The 22,219-nt window shown below is 40.6% G+C and overlaps 1 protein-coding gene across 27 annotated transcripts in view; it reads left to right on the plus strand.

Moving 5' to 3' along the window:
• Positions 1 to 22,219, plus strand: part of IL1RAPL2 (interleukin 1 receptor accessory protein like 2) — a 365,272-nt gene that overhangs the window by 203,432 nt on the left and 139,621 nt on the right. For all 27 annotated transcript variants that reach the window (XR_011811600.1, XM_072042782.1, XM_072042783.1 and 24 more), the window contains 2 exons: positions 5,003 to 5,189; positions 10,800 to 10,953. Coding sequence is in view for 26 of the 27 variants with exons in the window: in XM_072042782.1 (XP_071898883.1) it covers positions 5,003 to 5,189; positions 10,800 to 10,953 (341 nt within the window). In the remaining variant the exon portion in view is untranslated. The remainder of the gene's footprint in view (positions 1 to 5,002; positions 5,190 to 10,799; positions 10,954 to 22,219) is intronic.

The following is a 22,219-nucleotide window of genomic DNA, read 5'->3' on the forward strand; positions in this document are numbered from 1 at the left end:
CTGTTTTCTCCTTTTTCCTCTTGTCTTTGCTTTGAAGTGAAGCCAAACTCATAATTTAGCTTGCTTTTGTTTTGAGACCTGTTAAGCTCCCTTGTTTTTGCCTGTGTCTTTCTATTGGATTCTGAGCTGGCTTCAGTTTGTGTTTCAGAGCCAGTTCCAGGTGGTCTGGGAATTATGAATGCCTTGCCACAGAACAGAGGAAAACTGCTTTGTGAACTCTGGCAAAGCTAAACCTTTTTTCACATTTTCGGTCCAGAGAGTAGGCCCAGCTTATAACTAGCTCCTTGAAATAGAGAATTATAAATCTTAGTTATAAATCTTAGTTTGTGTGGAAACATAAGACTTTACAATGTTTTTCTTCATTCTGCAGAGTGATTCTTTCTTTTCCATTCCTCATATGACCACTGCTACTACTTATAAACAAGGAAACCACTGGTAATTGGGTCCCGTGGAGGATGAACGCTTTGGATACCTTTTACAAAACACAAACTATTAAAAGACACACTTCAAAACTCATTGGCTTATTTCCTGTACATGTGGAAAATGGGCTCTCTGCAGTCTCTTGGGTTCCTTTGGGTTCCATGTAGTCAACGATATTCTCTACTCTGAGTTGTATATGACTCTCAATCTCTCTTGATATTGTGATTACCATCACAAGCTCTCCAGCATCCTCCCCAACCACCCGGAAGATGCATCCTTTTTAATCTTTCATTCACCAGTTCTGATAGCAAAACCCAGCTTACTGGCTTTGCTGATCCTTTTGTTTCTTGCATGTTCCAGCTTCTCTCATTAAATGCGCTCACCTGCCCTGCCAGTCTGCAAACTGCTGGGAGCACTGACCTCCCCCACAGAGTTCCATGACCATGTACTGAAAACAACAGGAGATTCTCTGGTTTACAATTCTGTAATTCCTATAATAGGCTATTTGCTTAGCTTTTAGAAGAAAAAAAAAGCAAGAAAAGGAGGGTTCATGCCAGTCTGCATATCTTTATTAAAATACAAAACAAACAAAAAAACACCAACAAACAAACAAAAAACAGATATTGCCAGAAACAAATGCAGCTCAATTAAGGAGAACCAGAGGTCATGAAAACAGTTGGAAAGGAAGAGCTGGATCCATCCCAGCACAGTGGCTTCATGGGCTTCCTGAAGAACCTCTGTAGGTGAGTCTCCATCACCTCAGTGACCTGCACCATTATTTTCCAATCTAGGTTGTATATTTTCTTAGGAAGCTCTGTCTCATAGCATTTGGGCTGATAGAAAGGTAGTAGACACAGAAATCTCCAAGAAAAGTGAATGCAGACCCACCACCCTGCTTAGAGGACTGTGTGGTGAAATCCATACCAACCTGGGAATCAGCTGCCTAGCAAACGAAGGAATGGCTCACATCATCTGTAAACAGTGACTCCAAGGCTTCTGCTTCAAAACTGAGAAAAACAGCAAAGTTGATCAAACTGCTGTTTTGTTTTGCACGTGACTGAAATGGAACTGTTATCCCAAACTGACTAGATTAAAGGAAGGCTGTTGCTTTATTAACTGGAATTCCTGCAATTGCAGAAGTTGCTCTTTTTTGAATTACCATCAGTAGTGCTAATGTGAATGGCTGATGAAGAAGCATTCATAAAGCTTTCAAGTCTGTTGCTGTTGGCTTAGTGAGGGCTTTCTTCATCACGAATCTGAACAGATTTATTGTCTTGGTTATAGAGTATGAACAAAAGTGATAGTGCTCACCAGGCACTTAGTTGACTCAATTCAATTCAATTCTAATTGTAACTAGTGAAAAGAGTACTACGTTTTTAGGTCGTGGTTCCAGGAAGCATTTTAAATAGAAGTAGTCTCCAGCACTGTTCAAAATGCAATCTAAATAATGCAAGATTGTTAGCAGAAAATACAGTACTATTAAATAACACTGAGTAATGGTCAGCTATTCAAAGTCGTTATTCTTGATTAGCCTTGATCATTATTACTAAGGGCATGTGACCTTATTTCCCCCAGTAATACTCATAGTTATTCAGGAAAGTTAAATAATCATTCCTGATTTATTACTATGGATTATACATAGTCATACCCATTTTTTGTGTATTTCAGGGCTGTATTTGAAAGCATTGAAATTCTCCAAGTATGTTTTATTTTCTTACAAAGAAGGCAACCCTATTCAAAAGCAGGTAGCTTTAGAAGAAAGCTGACTTATGTTCCGTAAATCATGTAGGTATTTCTGAAAAGGCCCTCTAAAATGATGCATCTTGTTTAGTCCAGATAACTTCTGTTTCAAGTAAAAGTGCGATTCGTGTAGTTTGTGAGGATGAGACTTTTCCATAGCCCCTCAGCTGAAACAGAGCATGGCAGTGCACCAAGAGCCTTTCTCTTCTAAAGTGTGGGACAGAGAAAATACCTGCTGACTTTATTACGTGAATGTTCATGTGGTGTTGTGAAGATAAGGGAGCAGGAAGACAGAGTGCGTGGCAAATTCAGTATTTCCTGCAGCATATTTTCATGTCAGTGGCATTTGTTGCTCATGTGGACAGTGTGAAGGTAGAAGAGGGCTAATCTGAAATTTGGAAGGTGACTTCAGCTCTGGGACCTGTCCTGCACTCTTGAGTGTCTCTTTGTGCCTCACTTTCCCCGTTATAAGAGTAGCCCTGCCTCAGTCTGGCAGAAGGCCCTGTGGGGAGATCTGCTGTAAGATGCTTCGGTTGGGAGCCCCATGTTATGGTCGGTTCTGCTGAATACCTAACTGATGACTTTGAAAGCTGAAGGTTTCAGAAGATTGCTCATTGATTTGCCTTGCAGATGCCATCTTCTGCAAATACCTGCTCACGGCATGCCTTTGACAAGCCATTTGCACGCTGTTCTGTCAGCACTTGTTTAGCATGAAGCTTAAAGCCATGATGAAGTGCCCCTTTAGGCCTTTTTATTTTCTTCCTAACTAGGGGCTCACTTGACAGGGTGACATGTTGTTCAAACATGTCTTAAAAAAGACTTGTTACAGAGCACACAGGATTTTTTTTGTTTGTTTTAATTCAAAGCATTGTCATGAGTCCATTTGGAGGGAGTAGGCATCCAGTACCATTAGTGTCAAAGTTTGACTGATAGATCGCTTTCCACGTGCATAGGGCACAACAAAATTTGTCTGCCATGCCATTGAAGTCATTTGCAGCAGAGTTGCGATGGAAGAGGCGGCAGCAAAGCCATAATATCTTCTGCAAGAGACTGCACAGCTCCCTTTGATGGGAGTAACCACCCAGCATGTCAGATGTACTCCAGGCTTTTTGGTTATGGCATAGTCAATTAAAATGACAAAAATGATGCACGATGGGAGGAAGAGCCTCATTATATTGTCGCTTGTACTTTGTAGTTTGCTTTTAAAGGACTCTGCTTGCCATCACACCTAATGAAGGCCAGAAGCTGACAGTCTGGGTTGCAACAATCCTGTGCAAAGTGCAAATGCTTTACAGTAACACCACAACAAACATTGGTTTAGGTTTTTTATTGTGTGTCTGATAACTCTGTTAAAGATGTGAGTCTGAAGGAATTTAATTTAATCCTGTTTTCATGATCATGAGGCACAGGAGCTGGCTTGGTTGTGTTTATTGTGGCCTGATACTAAGGAAAAAATAAGCTTAGACAGCTCACAAACCACTCTGCTTGTTAACCCTATCAGGAATCTTTGATGATAGAGTAGGGAATGGTTTTAATTGCTAAGGGATTGCATTTTTCAATATTTTAAGGCCAAAATGTGTCAGTTGACTTAAACGCGTGTGCTGGGGGCCTGTGCCCAGGCAGAGCAGTGGGCCCGCAGGGCGCTGTGAGGAGAGGCCAGCTCCAGCGGCCCCACCACAGGGCAGGCCTGGGCCCAGCAGTGGCACTGAGGGCACCTCAGGGGAAATGTATCTGAAAAAAAGGAGAGGCTGCACAGCTGTGAGGAAGAAAAGTGTGAGGAACAGCCCTGCGGCACCGGGGTCAGGGCAGGAGGCAGCGGGAGGTGCTCCAGGCCCAGGGCTCCCTGCGGCCTGTGGAGAAACCATGGTGGAGCCGGGGGATGTGCCCTGAAGGAACGGCAGCCCATGGAGAGGAGCCCGCCCGTGCTGGAGCAGTCTGTGAGGAGCCAGCGTGGAGCAGGGCATGAGTGTGGAGGAAGGAGAAGTAAAGAGGAGCTGTTAGGCACTGACCATGGCCACCATGCCCTTCCCCTGCGCCACTAGTGGGAGAGAGGCAGAGGAGTGAAAATCAGGGGTGAGGAGGTGTTTTATTTTTTATTTTTTTTGTCTTTCTCACGCATTTAAACCTAATTTAGTTGGCAATGAATCAAAATAATGTTTCCCAAGTCAAATCTGTTTTGCCCATGACAGTAACTGATAAGTGATCTCCCTGTGTTATCTCGACCCACGGGCTTTTTCATCTTATTTTCTTCTCCCTGCCCTGTTGAGGGGGAGTGAGGGAGCAGCTGGGTGGGCAGCTGGACAAGGTCAACCCCCCCATCATATGCTGTAGGATTTTATATGGCAGTTCCTTCAGAGGGAGGAATTCTATCTCCATTATGTTTAACATCTAGCACAAGCTAGCAATAACTCTTCATCGTAATTGTTAAAGTGCTGCATACTGGTGTGAAATCTGAAGTTGAAGGAGGAGGTGTGCCTGTGGCACGCAGAGGAAATGGGAATGATGAATCAGTGCATCCCGACCAACATTTGAGGTGGCAACAGTTTCCTGTCTGTAGGCTTGCAAGATCAAAAGAGCTGCTGTGCTGGGTTGGATCACTTGTCAACAAAATTTCTGTAGGGTTCTTCGTAGTAAGCCGGAAATGAGCCTTTACGTCTTTTAGTAATGCAGTAAATGCACAGTATGACAGCCATTGTTTGAATGTGTCGCTGACGTGTTTGTGAAGATCAGTGTTTAACAAGGAAACTTACTGTACTGAAACAGACTTGGTTAAAAAAAAAAATAATAATAATAATGTGTGTGGGGGGGTAAGATAAATGACATCATATTTTTGTCCCTGCAGAAACTCAACATATTGCATGAAGGTGTCCATGTCCTTGACGGTAGCTGAGAATGAATCTGGGCTTTGCTACAACAGCAAGATCAGATATCTGGAAAAATCAGAAGTCACTAAGAGAAAGACAATCTCCTGTCCTGATATTGAGGATTACAAAATAGCCAGTCAAGAGCCAGATGTTGTATGGTACAAGGTAACTATTGCTGTGTTATTGTTGTTGTGCTGAAGCTATACAAAACTTCCACTTTTTTAACCACTGTGCCTCTGTGCCAGTTTTCACTTTGGTGAGATGTCTCCATACCTGATGATCTAGTAGAAACAAAGGGAAGCAACCTAAAATGGAGCCAAAGTTTTACCAAAACCGCCAGCTTCGGCAGTGCTGCCCAATTAATTTTTATGAAATCTGTTGGGTAATTTTACCAAGGCCATTTGAGTTTTACCAAAGTCCGTTGGGTAATTTCACAGAGATACATTTAGTTTTGCTAAGGTTCATTAAATAATTTTACCAAGGTCTGTTAATTTTAACTGAAGTCTGCTAGATACTTTTATTACTCTGCAGGTAAGTGTGATGGCTGTGCCTTCTCTAAGGCCTATCAAGTATCACACAGCATTTTAAGCAGTAGGAACATCTGTGTTGCTGTAGCTCTGCAAGAGAACTGAACAATGGCTAAAACGCGGGTTGCCTGTCAGGTAAACATCAAGTACCAAGACCATACCAAGGTCTTGGCAAGTTTTACATGCTCTCTGGATGTGGACCAAAGTCTGATATTTGAAAAGCTGTTGAGTGTGAGGAGCTGCAGGAAACAATGGGGAGGAATAAAGAGATGAGGGTCAGAGGGAACAAGAAATAATAGTTGGACAAGAGGAAGATCTCAGTGGGATCAGTGAAATACAGAGTTTGGACTACAGGGATAAGAGAAGGATGAGTTTTGGACGAACCTTGTTTTAGGTAATGAAGACAGAAATGCACAAAGCAGTTAAATTCTAAATTTTTGCTTGATTTAGCAACCTTAACATTCTTTAAAGATGATTATTTTGTATGAAATAAGTGTTACGTGCAGACCTAAAGAAATCTCACATGTTCTAGCTTATAGTAACAAAACATGCCATAACCCACTGTCAGTATAAACAAAAATTTTCTTTCAGCCATTGAAGCTGTTTCTCTCAGCGTATGGGTGATAATCTTCAGTGCTGTTCATGCATAAAATATTTGTATTCACTTAGGTCTGAAATTTCAATAGAAAAAAGGGTACCAAAGAAAAGCTGCTTGTTGCCCTGTATACCTAGGTATTACTGAACACCTGAGCACTGAGATCTCTTTTGTGCAATAGCATGCTGCAAAAATAATCTGGCAGGGATAACCTTCAGCTGTCATGGAGCAGAAATCAGTCTAAGGAAGATGCATGTCCAGCCCCACATCACTGATGTTCTGTGCTGTCCAAGAACAGGAAAGGGAGAGGTTTGGTTCCATACAGCCACATGTGTTATCTGGGTTGCTCACACAGGTTGTGTGACACCAGGCTGGAGTGTGACAGCTGACACGTCATTGCTGTGGTGAAATTGATGGGAATTGATACGGTTGGATAATAGCAGACAGTCCAGGTCAACGGTCTTTAGTCTGGCTTGATAATGCAAAGAGACATTAATGGAATAACCTACTACAAATACCTCCTTATTCATAATTAACAATAAGGTGCTATCAGTTCAGTTCTTAGATAACACCTCTGTTATCTGGACCGGAGTCAGGAAGCTCAGTAATGTGAAATGTCAACGTTAGTATTATGCAGAAGCTTATAGCATGAAACATATTCCTGAAACAGTTTAGAAAAATGTTCTAGAGGATATAGTAGTATTAACTATTAATAGAAATCTGCCTTTTGAAAAGAGATGAAGCCTAGTTTCTGGAAAATATATAATTTCATAGATTTCAAGATAATATGGTAAGTACTGGGGTTACTCCTAGAACATAAAATCAGGCTACATTAGGTGATGTGTATGACAAAAAGCAGGTCCCTTCTCCCAAAAAATAGTGTAATGTGATATTCCAGCTTAGGACCTGATCCTCACTTCCCAAAGAATGCATTTGTTTCCAGACATAATAGAGTAGATCTTCAGTTTATTACCCTCTAACTTTGTGTTTGAGTTTAGCATATCCATGAAGGTATAGTCAGCCATCTTCCCATGTAAATCTGTTGCAGAGGCATTGGAGGCAGTTGCTTTTCATTATGCGGAAATATTTAGAGAAGATTTTCAAGGGGAGAGTATAAATTGTCCATATATATAGTGCATAAATATATATGAGGAAGTCCTGAAGGTTCTTCCTTTATTCTTTGGCTGAAAAGAGAAATCCTTGTGGACACGAGAGAGCCTGTCAGTCCCCTGATAGCTGGGGAATTTGGACTTCTGACTGATGAACTGATACCAGAAAAGACACCAGTGCTGCCAGCTCACAGTGTGCAGGACTCGCCCTGCCTTCCAGAAGCCTTCTCTGTGTGGGGAGATTAATGAATCAGAGCCAATAATTGCATCAATTTAGAGGGAGTTAACTGTAATTTAAATACACTCTTAAAATAATTATGCCTGAGTAGATTTCTACATACACACCCAATAAATAATGCTAAAACATTTGCTATCAGGGCTTTTTTTTAACAGTAGTATGAACTTCACTTCTGGCTAGAATTACAGTGCGTGAAATATTTCTTTTGAAAGATTTCCACAGTTAATGCCATTGATATACACACAGCTCTGTTAGGCCCATTAGAACTGTTTTGACAAGAAGTATAAGGATTTTTTTTTAAATAAATGTATATGCCAAGGCACGATTGAATAAATGGGATTTAACAGTAAGAGCAGTTTCAAGAAAAATCAACTGGCAGAGGAAAAAGGTATATTACATCTAGAACGCAGAGCCTTAATCCATCTCCACCACCTCTTGCCTACTAGTGGGATGAAGGAAGGGCTGTAAAAACAATCAAAATGGTGGGTGAAGGACAATAGTTGTTATTTACCCTACAAAAAATAGAGGTGTGGAGATGCTGCCATTTACATTTCCCAGAAGAAAAGAAGCAGCAGCATAATAACTCTCTAATTAATTATTTGGGGGGAAAACAAACAAGCAAACAAATAAAAAAAAAAAAAAACATTTAAAATGTCTGTGGAGTATACATAGGCTAGAAAAGAAACTTTTACATTCTCCCAGCAGGTAAATGTAATGGAAAAGCAGAAAAAGAATTAATTGGATAAGCAAGTAACAGTCATATACTTGGGCACTTACTGTTTTAGTGAAATTAGTAGGCCTTAGACAGCAAAATCTAGATTATTTCCTCAAAATAAAGACTGGTTGTTTTTTTCTTTATTCACTTCATCCTGGCCTTTTTGTTTGTTTGTTTTCTGCTTTAAATAGGCATCTTTAGGATTTTCTATCTTCCTCCTTTCTTGCCTTTTTTGTTTGTTTGTTTTGTGGATTGAACTGGTCTGTGAAAAAAAGAGGCAGGAAAAAGAGGCACTTTGAACACATATTTAAAAAGCCCATATAGTCGGTAGACAAAAAGTAATTAGCTAAAATTTGGGAATGGAAGGCTTATAAATCATTGTTTAATATGAAGTGTTTTAAGTAGATAAGAAAAGGAAGTCAGTGGAAAGATTTCTCACTGTAAAACCACAACAGCACGAACATCGTGCTAAATCATTAATCTCTATGGTAGTAAAGATGTCGCCCTTCTTACTGTGACCATGTAGGATATAAAACTATAAAGCATATGAAAATGCATCTATTCAGTCTCTTCATTTGTGTACTTTTAAGAATAAATATACAGACTATTAAACTGGTAACATATTTATGGCAGGGTCTTCCAGTGTTGCACTGCAAGGGTGCATATCTGAAATATGCTTACTGTGTTTATTCCTAGAATTGTCTTCCTTCTAAATTAGGATTGAATGGAATTGAATCATATTCGCTGCCCAGACTTAAGATTTACTTAGTCCAAGAAGGTGGTTGATGCAACTCCATTGCCCATGTAAATAGGTCTGAAAATTGAATGCAAATCAGAAAGGGCTTTACGCCATTTTCCTGCTCAGATCCATTCCTCACGTGAGTCTCAAGCCATGTCTGTGCAATTTAGTAACAACAATAAGCTCAGATTTTTAGCACAGCAGAAAGGATCTGGATTCTGAGCATTGTGTTTCATCGCTGTTAGCTGAAGTTCACATGCAAGACAAGGTTATGTGCTTTGGAGACAGAAAGATAACGTGAACACTGTTACCTGCAGTGGAATTGCACATCTTAGGTATTCTGAACTTGACTACATTGTAACTGAATTTGACCTATTAGAAAGAGGGATAATTGCTTCAGTGCTCAATTTTCAGGTGCAAGGGCAGAAGCTCACTGTTTCGCCTTTTTACTTCTTTATTATTCTCCTTTAGAAACTGACATTGTAGATTTAGAGCGTGCATGGAGTCTCATGAAAAAATAATATTTATGTCATTCCAATCCTTTGCTGTCATACACTATATTTGCATGTCAACATGTTTTCTTGTTTGGTTGTTTCTTAAAAGAAAGAAAGCTTTGTTCTGTTTTGTTTGCTGTATGTTTGACACTGCTACTGCAGACAGACAGAAAATGGGGTGTAGATCAGGGCTCTTTATGTGAATTTTCAGAAATTGGTGAGCCTGCTGCTGATGGTGATGCAGGATTGTTATTCGCAGTCTGAGAGCTCATTCCATGTTGCCACCTTGAGAGAGGGAATAAATGGCATTAAAGGTACTTGAGTCCTAACTGTGTTGCTTTGTATGCTCTGGGAAGCAGAATTAACCAGAGTACTCAGTGTTTTAGAGAACTGAGAAAGGCGTGATTTTGTTTCTGTGCAGAACGGACTTGATGCTAAAGCTACTGAGAGGCAATAAACATATCATCCTAAGGTACCATTTTAAAGAGACAGTGGTAGGACTGTGTCCATGCACAGTGGTTCAGAGCATTTTAAGAGGTATCCTGAGTACCATTAGTGCGGAAAGGGATTGGTCTGGTTGTAAGGATGCAGTACATTAGGAAAAGGAGAGCCATCTCTTCCTGTGTAACACACTCTGTACAGGACTCAAATGCTGTTCCAGTAGGACTGCAGTGCATAGGGACGAACCTAAATCTAACATCTGCCTGGGAAAGTCAGTAGAAGTTGCAGACCATCAGAACCACGTACTCCACCAGATGATGCACATGGGGTGATGCTACAAAGAGCCCAGGGATGGGAAAAGGCTGAATCAGAGCTCACACCTCGTTAGATGCGAGAGAAGCCACTGAGGAAACCGTAAGGAAACCAGGTTTCTCAAATTCTCTTGCTCACAGAACTGCTGCTGCTCTTCCTGTGTTCTTCTGTTGGTAAATGAGGCTGAGACTGTGCGTAAAGTGTGTCTCCAGGCTAGCTCTTAACAGATGTTGCCTATGCTCCCTTCAAACAGAGATGTGTTTTAATGGTCCATCCTAAAATAAAGATCTTGGCAGTTGTCCATCATGAAAAAGAGAAGATACTCAGCCATTGCTTCAGGGCACCACATACTAAACATGGCCCATGTGATACAGTGGGAATTGGTGAACTTTAAAAACAATTCTGTGCAATTTCTGTCTTCAGATTAATTCCAGTTCCAGATCTCCATGCTTTCTGAAATTAGATTTGAATTTTAATTGCAAAATATATTGAGGTTGTTTACTTATGTATGTAATACTGAAAATCAGATCAGGCAACACAATCCTATGTCATACAAGCTGGGAAATATTACAGTGTTTCTTTGCTGTTGCTTTTTTTTTCTGCAGGAATGTAAGCCAAAAATGTGGAGAAGTATTGTAATTCAGAAGGGAAATACTCTTTTAATACAAGAAGTCCAGGAGGAAGATGGAGGAAACTATACCTGTGAACTGAAGTTTGAAGGCAAGCTTATACGAAGAACAGTTGAATTGAAGGTTACTGGTAAGAATCCTTGTTTTATGCCAATAGAAAAAATGAACTTTTAAAATGAATACAAACTATTTTCACATGTCAGTGCATCTCTTTGATAGAAATAAGTCCAAACCAAACCCTGACGGCCAAGTAGTCTCAGACTAGGAGAAATTCAGGTCAAGACCTACAAAATTCCATGGAAGATGACCACTACCTTTTGCTCTCTACAAAACCTGGAAATGCTGATTCTAAAACAAAGGGTAGAACAGACCTAAGCTCAGCTCATATGCTGGAAGAAATTCAGATTCCAGTTTCATCGTTAATGCTTACATAGAGGAGAAGCTGAGTGAACCCATATAAACAGACTTCTAGTGAAGTTTGTCCTAGAATATAGCAAAGCCAAAAGGGGCATCATAAATCACTGATTTATTTTTTGGAGTGATTATTCCACATATTTTATCTTTGGTTTAATTTATGATGGTCAGCTTCTCTAGTCTAGGGGTTATCTTCACTGAAGAGCGTGGCACAACCTATTCCTAGAATGAAGTTAGGAACATTGGACTGTCAAGAAGTAACCTACTTGTCAGGAGGCTCATACAGTTTATGTTTCTGAGTCCATGTAGTAATCTAGTCAACAATGTTTTTCCATCACTTTTTGTCAAGTATCAATAATGAATGGGTATACAAGTGTTGCCTACCCCTGCATTCCTGATTCCTTTCCATTCCACTGTACAGTATGACATCTATAATTATTATTTTGCCTTCAGTGTCTGTGGAACACTGCAAGTATCTGAAAACAGCTAAGATTTTTCAGCCTTTTCACACAACCATATAAACAAATGGTTAGTTTTTTTTTTTTCCTGTCTGTGTGCTGACATACTCATTAAAATGGGTCCTACATGAAGTGGTGATAAGTAGAAATGTATTCTCTTGTACCAAACAGAATTAGTCCCTGTGGTATCTCTAATACGATTTTGAAATACAGTTCTTCCCTTTGTTTTCAGCAAAATCCATTTTTCTTTTCTTATCATTATTCCTCATTCTTAAACGTGTTATTTTCCCTCTGTGCCAGACTCATATATCATGTGATTTTTTATTGTCCATTTTGGACCATGGACAGATCTCTAAAGTATTGATTTGACCTACCTGCCCCCAGACCTGTCAAATGAAGATATAATACATACCTTGGGGATAGTTGCTATCCTAGGTAGCGTGCTGGTCTTCAACCAGAATATGAAGTAAGGTTGACAAAGTGAAAATGAGATGCATCTAATTCAATTCCACATGATGGATATTCTTTAGATTACCGATAGTGTGCTCTGCCTCTTATCATGACCTTGTAAGAACTGGTGTGTTCTCTTCATCATTATATGAACGTGTAGTATGTTAATACTTAACAATCTAATGACTTTGTCCTAAACTAACTACAGTATGTGTTAAAGTTATTTATTCTGTTGTTTATGGTGTGAATTATCAAAAACGTAAGTATGAAATATGCAAGTATTCTCCTTTTTGCAAAATGCTTGAGAACCAGAAGATTGTCTACCTTGTACTTTGATGTGGACTTTGCATTAAATTAAATGTCCTTTAGTTCATAAAAGCACCTATGTGCATATGTTATGTATTCAGTATTACAGCAATGTCAGAAATATAGAAGCCATCTCCATTTATAGAAAAAAATAGATGAATTTTAGCCAAATACTTTTTCCAGGTTTAAGCATTTTGGAGACGTGTCTGATGTTGTGTGTTTGCTGGTCAAATTTCTAGTTATCTATAATAACCTAGAAAGTTTATGTAGATGATGACCTGAACGTATCCTTAGGAGATACAAATGTAATACACAGGACTATGTAAGCATATGATCATGCAGCTTGTTGCTTTGTAAAGTTTCTTTATCCTGTTTCTGGTTTGTTTCGATTTGTGAATTTTACATGCATATGGTTTCAGCTTGTTGAGGGGGGGCAAGGGTGATAAAACTCAAACAGCAGAGGATTACTTGTGTTGCGTGGCTGGTGGTTCCTGAGGCAGGTAAGATCACAGGCTGGAGCAGGTGCATGACACATTTAGGGATTTGTTTGAAGAATATGTCTCACTTTAGGCAGAAGGAAAACTACATATTATTGTTGTTATTAGCACACATCCTGAGAACTTGCTTACCCTGGGGCTAGTTCAGATGTAGGTGCAAGGCACCTCTGGAGATCATCCTGTCCAGCCCCCAGCTCAGCAGGATCAGCTCAAGCAGGCTGCCCAGGGCTATGCCTGACCACCTTCTGATTATATCTCCATGAATAGAGACTCTACAACCTCTCTGGGCAACTTGCCACCATGTTGAGCCACCCTCACACTAAAGAAAATTTTTCTTATGTTCAAACAGAATTTCTTGTACTGCATTTAGTGTGCCTATTGCCTCTTATTCTTTCATGAGGCACCACTAAGAATACTCTGGTTGCATCTTCTTGATGCCTTCCCACCAGGTGTTTATACACATGGATCAGATCCTCCTGAGCCTTCTCTTCTCCAGATGGACCCACCTCAGATCTTTCAGCCTCTCCTTGTACGATAGATGTCCCAGTTCCTTAATTGCATTTGTGGTCCTTCACCAGAGTTGTTCCAGTAATCCCATGTCTTCGTTGTACTGGAATTGCTGGTGCGCCGGGCCCCATTATTCCCCTGTCTGAAAACTGAGTTCTTGTCGAAACACAGCACTGTACCAGGAGCAGGTAGGATGGGACCAGAGCTCAGACCGCTGAACGCGCTGCTCTGTATAAATCACCGTTTGCAAACACTGCTGCAGGCTTACCAGCAAAGCCGTGGTAGAATTATCTCTGCTAGCCTGTAATGCAGATGTGGAGAAAAGGATCTTGCCTACTGCTTTCGGAGGCTCTTTGCTCTGCAGGGACTTTCTAATGCTGTTTCTATTGCAGTTACTTATTAACATGCCTGAATTGACATTTGGGAAAGTACGTGTGCCTGAGTTCCGCTAACAATAAAGATTTTGAACAGCAAGACCCTGTTGGCCACTGCCAGCAGCCATGGTAACCTGAAATTGTTATCAAAGAGTTATTCTGACAGGGAAACAGGCAACTCCACAGCTCCCTCGAGCATGGAGAGCTGCACTGCCATGGGTAGAGAGGAGGCTGGGCTAGTTTCCCTGTAGCCTTTCAGGCATCCACTGAAGTTTGCAATACCAGTTAAGTCAATTTAAGTTATTTACTTAATTAAAATTAATTTTAAAAGCCCTGCAGTTGCGTCGTAAGTGAAGAACATGCAGAACAGAGGTCTACTTTTGTGGGAATAACTTGTAGATAAGTGATAGACAGTGACTTCCTACATGTTTTTAATGTGTTGCCACACTTGCCATGTTTATGCTCTCCAAACGGGATCTTTCAGAATCCATGGGGAAAAGAGGAGGCAGAAATGAGCAATATTTGCATAGGATGTGTGTAATACATGCAGCTGTTTGTATGGAATGAGTATTGTGCATCTAATAAAAATTAAAAGATCCAGAAATTAATTCACAGGTCATATAAATATTCAAGCCTCTTCATGCAGCAAATAGGACCTGGCTATGGCAGATGTTGAACCATTGGCACATAAATACTCCTTGTTGTAGGACTGGTTTATCAGATTTTTGTGTCCAATCAACCACAGTGGCTGTGGCTGCAGAATGGAGCTGCAAAGACAGCATGTGCCAGTCCTTGGGAACTATTTTCCTCAACTCCGGTCTTGCCTTTTGACTTTTGTAGACCCAAATGGGAGATCTCAATGGCTCAGTTAGAGGTAAAAGGGGAGTTCATATTCCTTTTCTTCCTCCTGTGACCAAGTCATTCTGTTAGCTACTATGAGATAATTTGTAAAGAAAAGGTTGCTGGGCTCATATATAGAAACTGAAACCATCAACATAACATCTGCCTACTGTCAGAAATAAAAAGTAATCTGGGTCTTAATAGTAGACAAGTAGAGCACAAATCAAACAGGTTAAAAGGCATTTGTAGCAAGGGCTGGTGGAGTACTGTACGTGGCTTCCAATGTCATGGGATGGCTACAATGGGAAAGGTACGGGAGAGGGTGATTAGGATGATAGAAGTCTTCAGAAATTATCCTTCTTTGGGGTTGTAAGGAAAAGGCTTTCAGCCTAAAATATATGTGAAAAATACTTTGACACAAAATATTTATAGGGACAAAATCCTGAGCTACAATACAGCACTAATAAGCAATGCCTACATCTTGCTGTTTGGGTGCATTTAAGAATAATAGGTTGTCAACAAAACAGCTTTTTCATCACTAGTTCTTCGTGGGTTTGTTATATTATGCAGACAGATGTGAAACAAGTCTCGTCAGCCCTTTTCACTGAATAAACATGACAATAGCATTATCACTTAGCAAGTAACATGTAACCCTTCAGTCTGTAAAAAGCAAAAGAAAACAAAAATGTTTTCGCTTTGCTTCTTGGTGGTTTTGTTGTGGATGGAAAGATGAGGTTAGCACCTGTGATTTAGGGTTTCTAAAACCTGAAAATTGAACAAAACCACTCAGGGTTTAATAAGAGAAGAAGAGTGTATCCAGCTTGAAAAATGAACATAAAAATATACAGATAATCAACATTATCAGAACTTATTAATTTTCAATAGCACTTTTATGTGCTTTGGAACACAGGTCTGTGAGGAAATAGGCTTGTAAGAAGATGGAAGTAGCTGTAAGCGGGAAGATGGAGAAAGGGGGGGTCCTGAGCAAGGAGCCAGCCCCGATGTTGTGGGACAGCCGGGTGTTCCCTGTCAGGTGGGGCTGCCTTGCAGGGATGTGCTTTTCCATGGACAGCTGTGTTGGTGGGAGAGTTTGCCTTGATGTGATTTGTGAACTCGTACTGGAGCATTATTTTCCAAATTGACAGCAGAAGGTGGCCATCTGACCGGTTTCATAAAGTGCCAGTGATGTATTGGAATGACATGCAGGATTTACTGGGCTGCTCCATCCAGCAGCCCTGTCCTCTGAGTTTCCTTCAAGCCCAATTCTATCTTCATCTCCATCATTTCCTTCTTACAGACTGCTAAAATGCCTGGCTGTTTCTAAAAGCCATTTATACGGCGGTATTTGTTTTGACTGTCCTAAATGACAAATTATTCCACATGGCTACATGAATTGAATGATTCTGCCTGAATTCACTCTTTGCTCATAGTTTTTCAATTAAATTCTTTCAGATCTCATTACAGTGCTCACTTTTCAAATTACACCTGCTGCTGTTGCTAGATTTTGTTTGTGTGCTTGGGACCCCTCTGTTAGCAGAAGCGATTGATGGCGATTTGCTATTTTTAAACCAAGGGGGTGAAATGGATTTGAAAACGCCAACAATTAGTCACGCTTCCAACAGCACCAGGGACAGAGACAAGCTACCAGAGAATAAGGGAGAGTTTGAGCTAAAAAGTACATCCCTGTTTTGTGGGAGTTGCTTTTCTGCATATTTTAGCCCTCTGTAAGCTGGGTATGCTATTTCACATCATTTTTAGTGGGAGCTAGTGGCAGGTTGGCAGGAACCAATGGATGCTGATCAGTGACAAATTTTCACCTGCAGTAATCTGTATGTGCACCCTAAGCCTTATCAGCTTACAGCAGATAAAGTGTTCTCAACATAGTCACAGGAATGCCATGTGGATTGACAGCGTTTGGGGCTGTTGACAGGGAAACTGCAGGAAAAAAAAGTAATAAAGTAAATGAAAAGTGTGTTTGAACTGAACTGCAATACCTCATTTGGAATTCCAGCTATTATAAGGGATTTACTTTTGTGGTGTAAAATATGAGTATTATTATTTGCTTAAAAACCTGAAAATATTTCATGATAATTCTATCCTAATGTCGTTATGCTTTGTCACAAGCAGTTTGGCAAATCTTCAGTGAATTTATGAAATGCTTCAGTATTGCTTAAGTAGTTACTTATCAAAAAAAAAAAACAACACAAAAACAACAGTTTAGCTCCGAAAGGTCACTGAGCTCTGAATATCATCATACAGGTAGGAATTGGATATACATAAAAGCAGGGTCAACATAAGACACAGGTTAAAAAAGCAGGTAGCTAAGGAGGAAAAGCACAGAAACCAAACGTAGTCAGCAGAGATTCCTGAAGCAATACTGAGGACGTGCCTGTCGCACAAAGCTCTGGTCTGTAGGGATTTCTAAGTTAACTCTGAAGGAGCTTTTCAGCAGAGCTAGTTAAAATATTTGTACTGCTTTTGGTACCCAAAGTAACTCTGACATCTCTGCCTGGCAGTGCTCCATGCAGGGAGGGCAGAGCCTCGGGGTCCTGGAGGAGGCCAGGTGCATTCTCGCCCTGTTGTCACTTTGTGGTCTGTGCCCCAGAGCCTTTTCTTGGGGGTGGGATGAAGTATCAGTTATTAACCCCATTGGATCACCAAATAAGGCAATAGTGTGTTAAATGAGCACTGTGTAGAAATAACTATTTCTGTTTAATAATTTTAGTATCAGAGATCGTATTGCAAGATTTTGTATTTCTTACTTTGTTTTGTCAAATGACTTCTTCCTGTGAACTGAGAGGTTTTCATTTGATTTGTGTGTATATGATTTTTAATAATGCATATAGCTACTGAGATATATTACTGGTGTCTTTCAGCATTCCTGAAATTAGAAGTTTTGATGGCTCCTGCTCCAAAAATGTTTGGAATTGATATTTCACAGGAAGTTTCTCTTGAGCTAACGGAATTGTCACCAAAGGCAGATTCCAGTTCCTGGCAGCACTGTGCATCTCACCTACCCCCTAGGATCTGGAGGATGCTTGAAGTGCAGGGGTATTTTCATGTCTGTTTTTGATCTGTGGTACTGGTGAGAGCTGCTCCCCTCTCTTGTATTTATCTGTCTTTTCAAACACAGGTCACAACGCCTGTTGTCTCAAATGAATCTGAAAATATTTCAAGGAGGGCCATAGGCAGCTTATGAATTTTTCTGATGAAACAGACTTAAAAGCACTCCAAAGCAAAGCGTGATGACATGAGTGGTGGGAGTTAGCCTGGCCTTAAGGGTTTGCTCCTCCTCCTGTACTTGCATGGCCGGTGCTGCCAAGGATGGGAGGTGTTTGCTGCATTTGGAGCTGTTTCCCTTTTCCTGGCAACAGCTGCTCCTCCTAGAGAGCTCTTTTCTAGCTCCAAATGAAAAATTTCCCTTATTGAGGGCTTATCAGAATTGTATCATATCTAAAGTGGTGTTGAGGCTGTCTGCAGCAGTTGGACCCAGGTGCACGCCTTTCCTTCTTGCCCTTCTCTTCTGACTTGGCAGCTTTAGGCCTTCTTCCCCTCCCTAAACAACGTTCACTTCACTCTCAGTGCTTGGCAATTCTCAACATATGGCCAAGGGTGCCTGTCCCGGCTCGTATCCCGTGCGAGTGCCCCAGCTGGAGCTCTTTCTTGGCAGGAGATGAACAGTTTGCAGCTGAGGGCCCAACGTGTGCCCACTGTAACCATCACACCCTGGGGGGATGCAGGGAGAAGGGGGCTTCCCCTTTTTATATTATTTTAGTCCAAAAGAGAGAATAAATTAAGAACTTATTGTTGGGGGGGAAATATTTGCAAGAACAAAAGGGGAAGATAAAAGCAGCTTGCTTGTGGCTACAGTTATAACTGTGAAAAGGAGATGCTGCTTAAACTCAAAAAAGAAATCTGAAAGTGAACAAGTTGAATTGCAGAAATCCTGTCTCTGGGAAGGATGCAACAGATCATTTTGGAACAGAAAATCCTCCCTGTTCCCTCCTAATGTTGACATGTTAACGTTACGTCATATCTGAAGTGACATTTTCTTGCTGCTGTAATGTAACATTTCCATAGCAAGACTTCATCCCTTCTCTCTGTTTGCAATATCTTGACAGAGTCAGGGAATCACTTTTTTATTAAATGCAAAGACAGAGCAACCCACTCAAGTTTTTACTGACTTCAAAAGGCCATTAGTGGGAGATATTGTTCTCAGCATTTCCTCTGCTACATTTTCATTAAAATGATGAATTATGTCTTACAGTATTTTGATTATCTGAAGGAAGCCTTCCTTTTTCTGACAGGAACCGAGTCAGAAATGAGTTAAGTGCTGACAAATATGATACTAAAAGACCAGGAAATGAATTTCACAGCTGAGTTCTTCAAAACATTGAAGAAATAACTGTCTATTTAAAGCAACATATAGGAAGTGACAAAAATTAGCCTTTTCTTTTGATATATTTTATGTCATTTGTATTAATATTTATCAAGGTTTGTGCTTTGTAAATACTAGATTTGTTTCTTACAGTGAAGTGTTTATCTTAAAGCCTGGATTCTGACTTGTTCTGTGTCTGGCCAGCAGCATCCCATTAACAGGTGTAGACACCTAAACATGCTTCTGTGGTCAGAGCACACTTAATAGCCAGTAATTTCTCTGGTGCCTTTCATTTTTCCTAGCTACCTCAGGCAAAGAGTGTGATCCAGAAAGAGAAATGTGGCCAGTTGCTTTTGGCCACATTTGGATAATGGAGCAATTTCTCTGTCCCTTTTCAGAGCGCTCCTTGTTCAGTCACACAAAAACCCCACTGTAAATCCGCAGGGATTTCTGTGTTTGCAGAGAGTCAACAGGAAAATAAAGCAAGAGCAAGGTATCAGTACAGTGCAGGCGTCTGTTCGCCTGGGAGAAGTGCTACACGCAGTCATGTTCTGTCTCGTAACGTCTCCTTTTCACCTGACACCCAGCAAGGTCCTGATAAATTGACCCAAGTGTGCTGCTTTCAAGGGTGCCTCATCAGAAACAGCAAGCCGAGGATCTGGGCAGCGTCTGCAGAAGCACAAGCCCATTCGTGGATGCTGTGTGAACTGTGCTGCCGCTGAAGTGACAACGCAATATATCCACAAGGGTAAAAGCTCCTTCATTTCAGGCCCTCAAATGATCCAGATTGATGGCTTTCCCATTCACCAGAGTGACCTGTTAATACAGGGCTCATGAAAAACGAGTTTGGAAGATAAACATTAAGTATTACCTCCATATTTCCTGGAGAAAGTACAAGTTCTAAGGGCAATGAGAAATGTAGCAATATGCTGCAGCCTATGAATTATATATGGTGTCAGTACTCCTGGCGCTTTACTTACAGCTTCACAAACTGCTTTCCTAGCTCATGAACATGCAAAGTAATTAGAATGGCAAATAGAGTTAGATTTTATTGACCTGTGATGCCCCCTAGTTCTCTGACGTGTTCTTGAACATCATCTAGTGTTTTTTTTCCTTCAGCTTTAAATCAGCAGTTTGTAGTTTGTAGCATCAGTTATTTGGTATTTCTAATTTATTGATGTGGACAGCCAAGGCTTCCACACTTGTTATCGGTTGCTCGTTTATCCGCTGATCTGTCATTGTGCACAGCAACTGTAGCTTGCTGAATCACTTACTATATACTGTAAATGTCAGATATGAGCTCCCCCTTTAAGAATTGCCTTTTATTCTGGGAGCTGCTGAGCCACATTCTCGAAGTGTATTGTGCTTTCGGTAGCAGAGGTGATTTAGTACAAATGATAGGATTGTGGGTTTTTTGCCCACAACAGCGAGGTAAAGCACAACCGCTGAAATAAAGTTGTACATTTTCATTTCCTATATAAAAGAGGCTTCCTTCATCACGAAGATGTAGGCTGGATGCTCATTCTTCTTTATTAATAATAAATAGGCAGATAGATGCACAGACACAGCGTAACACTGCCCCTGAAACGATTTTGCTAATGGTAAAATAGATACACATGAGTGAGCAGATTGCTTTACCCACTAAAAATGTAGCCTTCCCACCCTCCCAGAGAAACACTGCAAATCTTGAGTAATGTTTTGTCTCCTAAGTAATGAGAGCGGAGGAAGCAAAGCCTGTCTCCTTCCTTTGAAAAGAGTGGGGAAATTTTAATAGGTGAGCTGCAGTACCTTTAGCTGGAGATTAGGGTTATGTTTTCTCAGCACAATGCTGACGCCTTTCAGAGCTGGTTTATGCTGCTGAATATCTGAGATGAGAAGTTCTGCTGGGGAAGGAATAGTGCTCACTTCTGAATTGTCAGCACTATTTTTCTTGCCGCACTTACGTGATTCTCAAAGGTGTCTTATTCAAGTGCCTGTTTGGCCTGACCCTGTTTAGCTTATGAGATCTGACAGTGGTGGTATTGCTGCAGGCTCTGATGTTACTCTTATGATGTTCTCCAGAAGACTGAAGCTAATAACTTACCGATGTTTGTTCTGTGTCATGCAGTTTTTAAGTTGAAAGGACATGCAAAAATATGTTTGGTGTGTTAAGTATCCTATCTGTCTTTCATACAGTGGAGCAGCATGAAATACTTATTCTTAATTTTTGTCAGTACCAACCAAGCTACTTTTTGGTTTTGATGGCGTTATTGACCTCTTGTAAGCAGGAGAAAAATCAGTGTTCAGTAAATTTGTATTTAGGTGCTTATGATTCCAGTGTATTTCAAAGAATGGGTGGCTACTAGGTTGGGTTCGACTTTCACGTACTGACATATTTACTGTATGTGTTGAGTGGGTTTTGCAATGCAAGCATATTTCAGTAAATAAAATCAATTTGCAACCAATGGGAAGGGAACAGTAAGTGATTTAACTTTTCATCTTTTTCTTCAGCTTAAAATGAAAAGCTCTCAGAGGGATTGTTTATGACAAGCCCTGTGGGCTGAAGCACTCTGAAAAAGCCCAGGAAAGATAAGGAGCAGAATTGCAAATCGAAGTGATTAAACAGTAAGATTAATAGACAACATAGTTGTCAATTTGGAAGGCACCTTTGGGCTCTTATCCTCTCTGTTTTTTTCTGCTATATCCCAGCTAAGGACCAAAGGAACTGTTAATACTAGTAAGGGGCAGTTTTCTGCGTGGGCTCCAATTCTGTTTCATCTTGGCTAGTGCCAGGTGTAGGGAATTGGTCTAAGATAATTTCATAATGGCTTGAGATGATAAAAGGTTTCTGGTTATATCAAAGCAGACTAGACGCAAGCACCAGATGGATTTTCAGCTTTATAGAGTACATAGCACATTAGTGAGCCAGTTGTGGATAGCTGAGTTGCCCATCCCGGGCTATGAGTGATTACAGTTTCTGGCAGGGAAGGTACCAATTTGCCACAAGCCACGTACGCCCTTAGGACTTCTCTGGAATACACTGACATGCTTCTTTTTCTTCTAAATTGGAAAGAGGGGCATCTGGAACAAGGGAGCTGTGACCCTGCCCGGGCTCTGACAGCTCCGTAACCTCTGGGTGCCCTTAGAAGCCAGAGTTAGGCAGATGTTTTTAAGGAGAATATTGTTTTCCAAA

Source organism: Anas platyrhynchos, chromosome 10 (assembly GCF_047663525.1).
Source record: "Anas platyrhynchos isolate ZD024472 breed Pekin duck chromosome 10, IASCAAS_PekinDuck_T2T, whole genome shotgun sequence".
Classification (NCBI taxonomy): domain Eukaryota; kingdom Metazoa; phylum Chordata; class Aves; order Anseriformes; family Anatidae; genus Anas; species Anas platyrhynchos.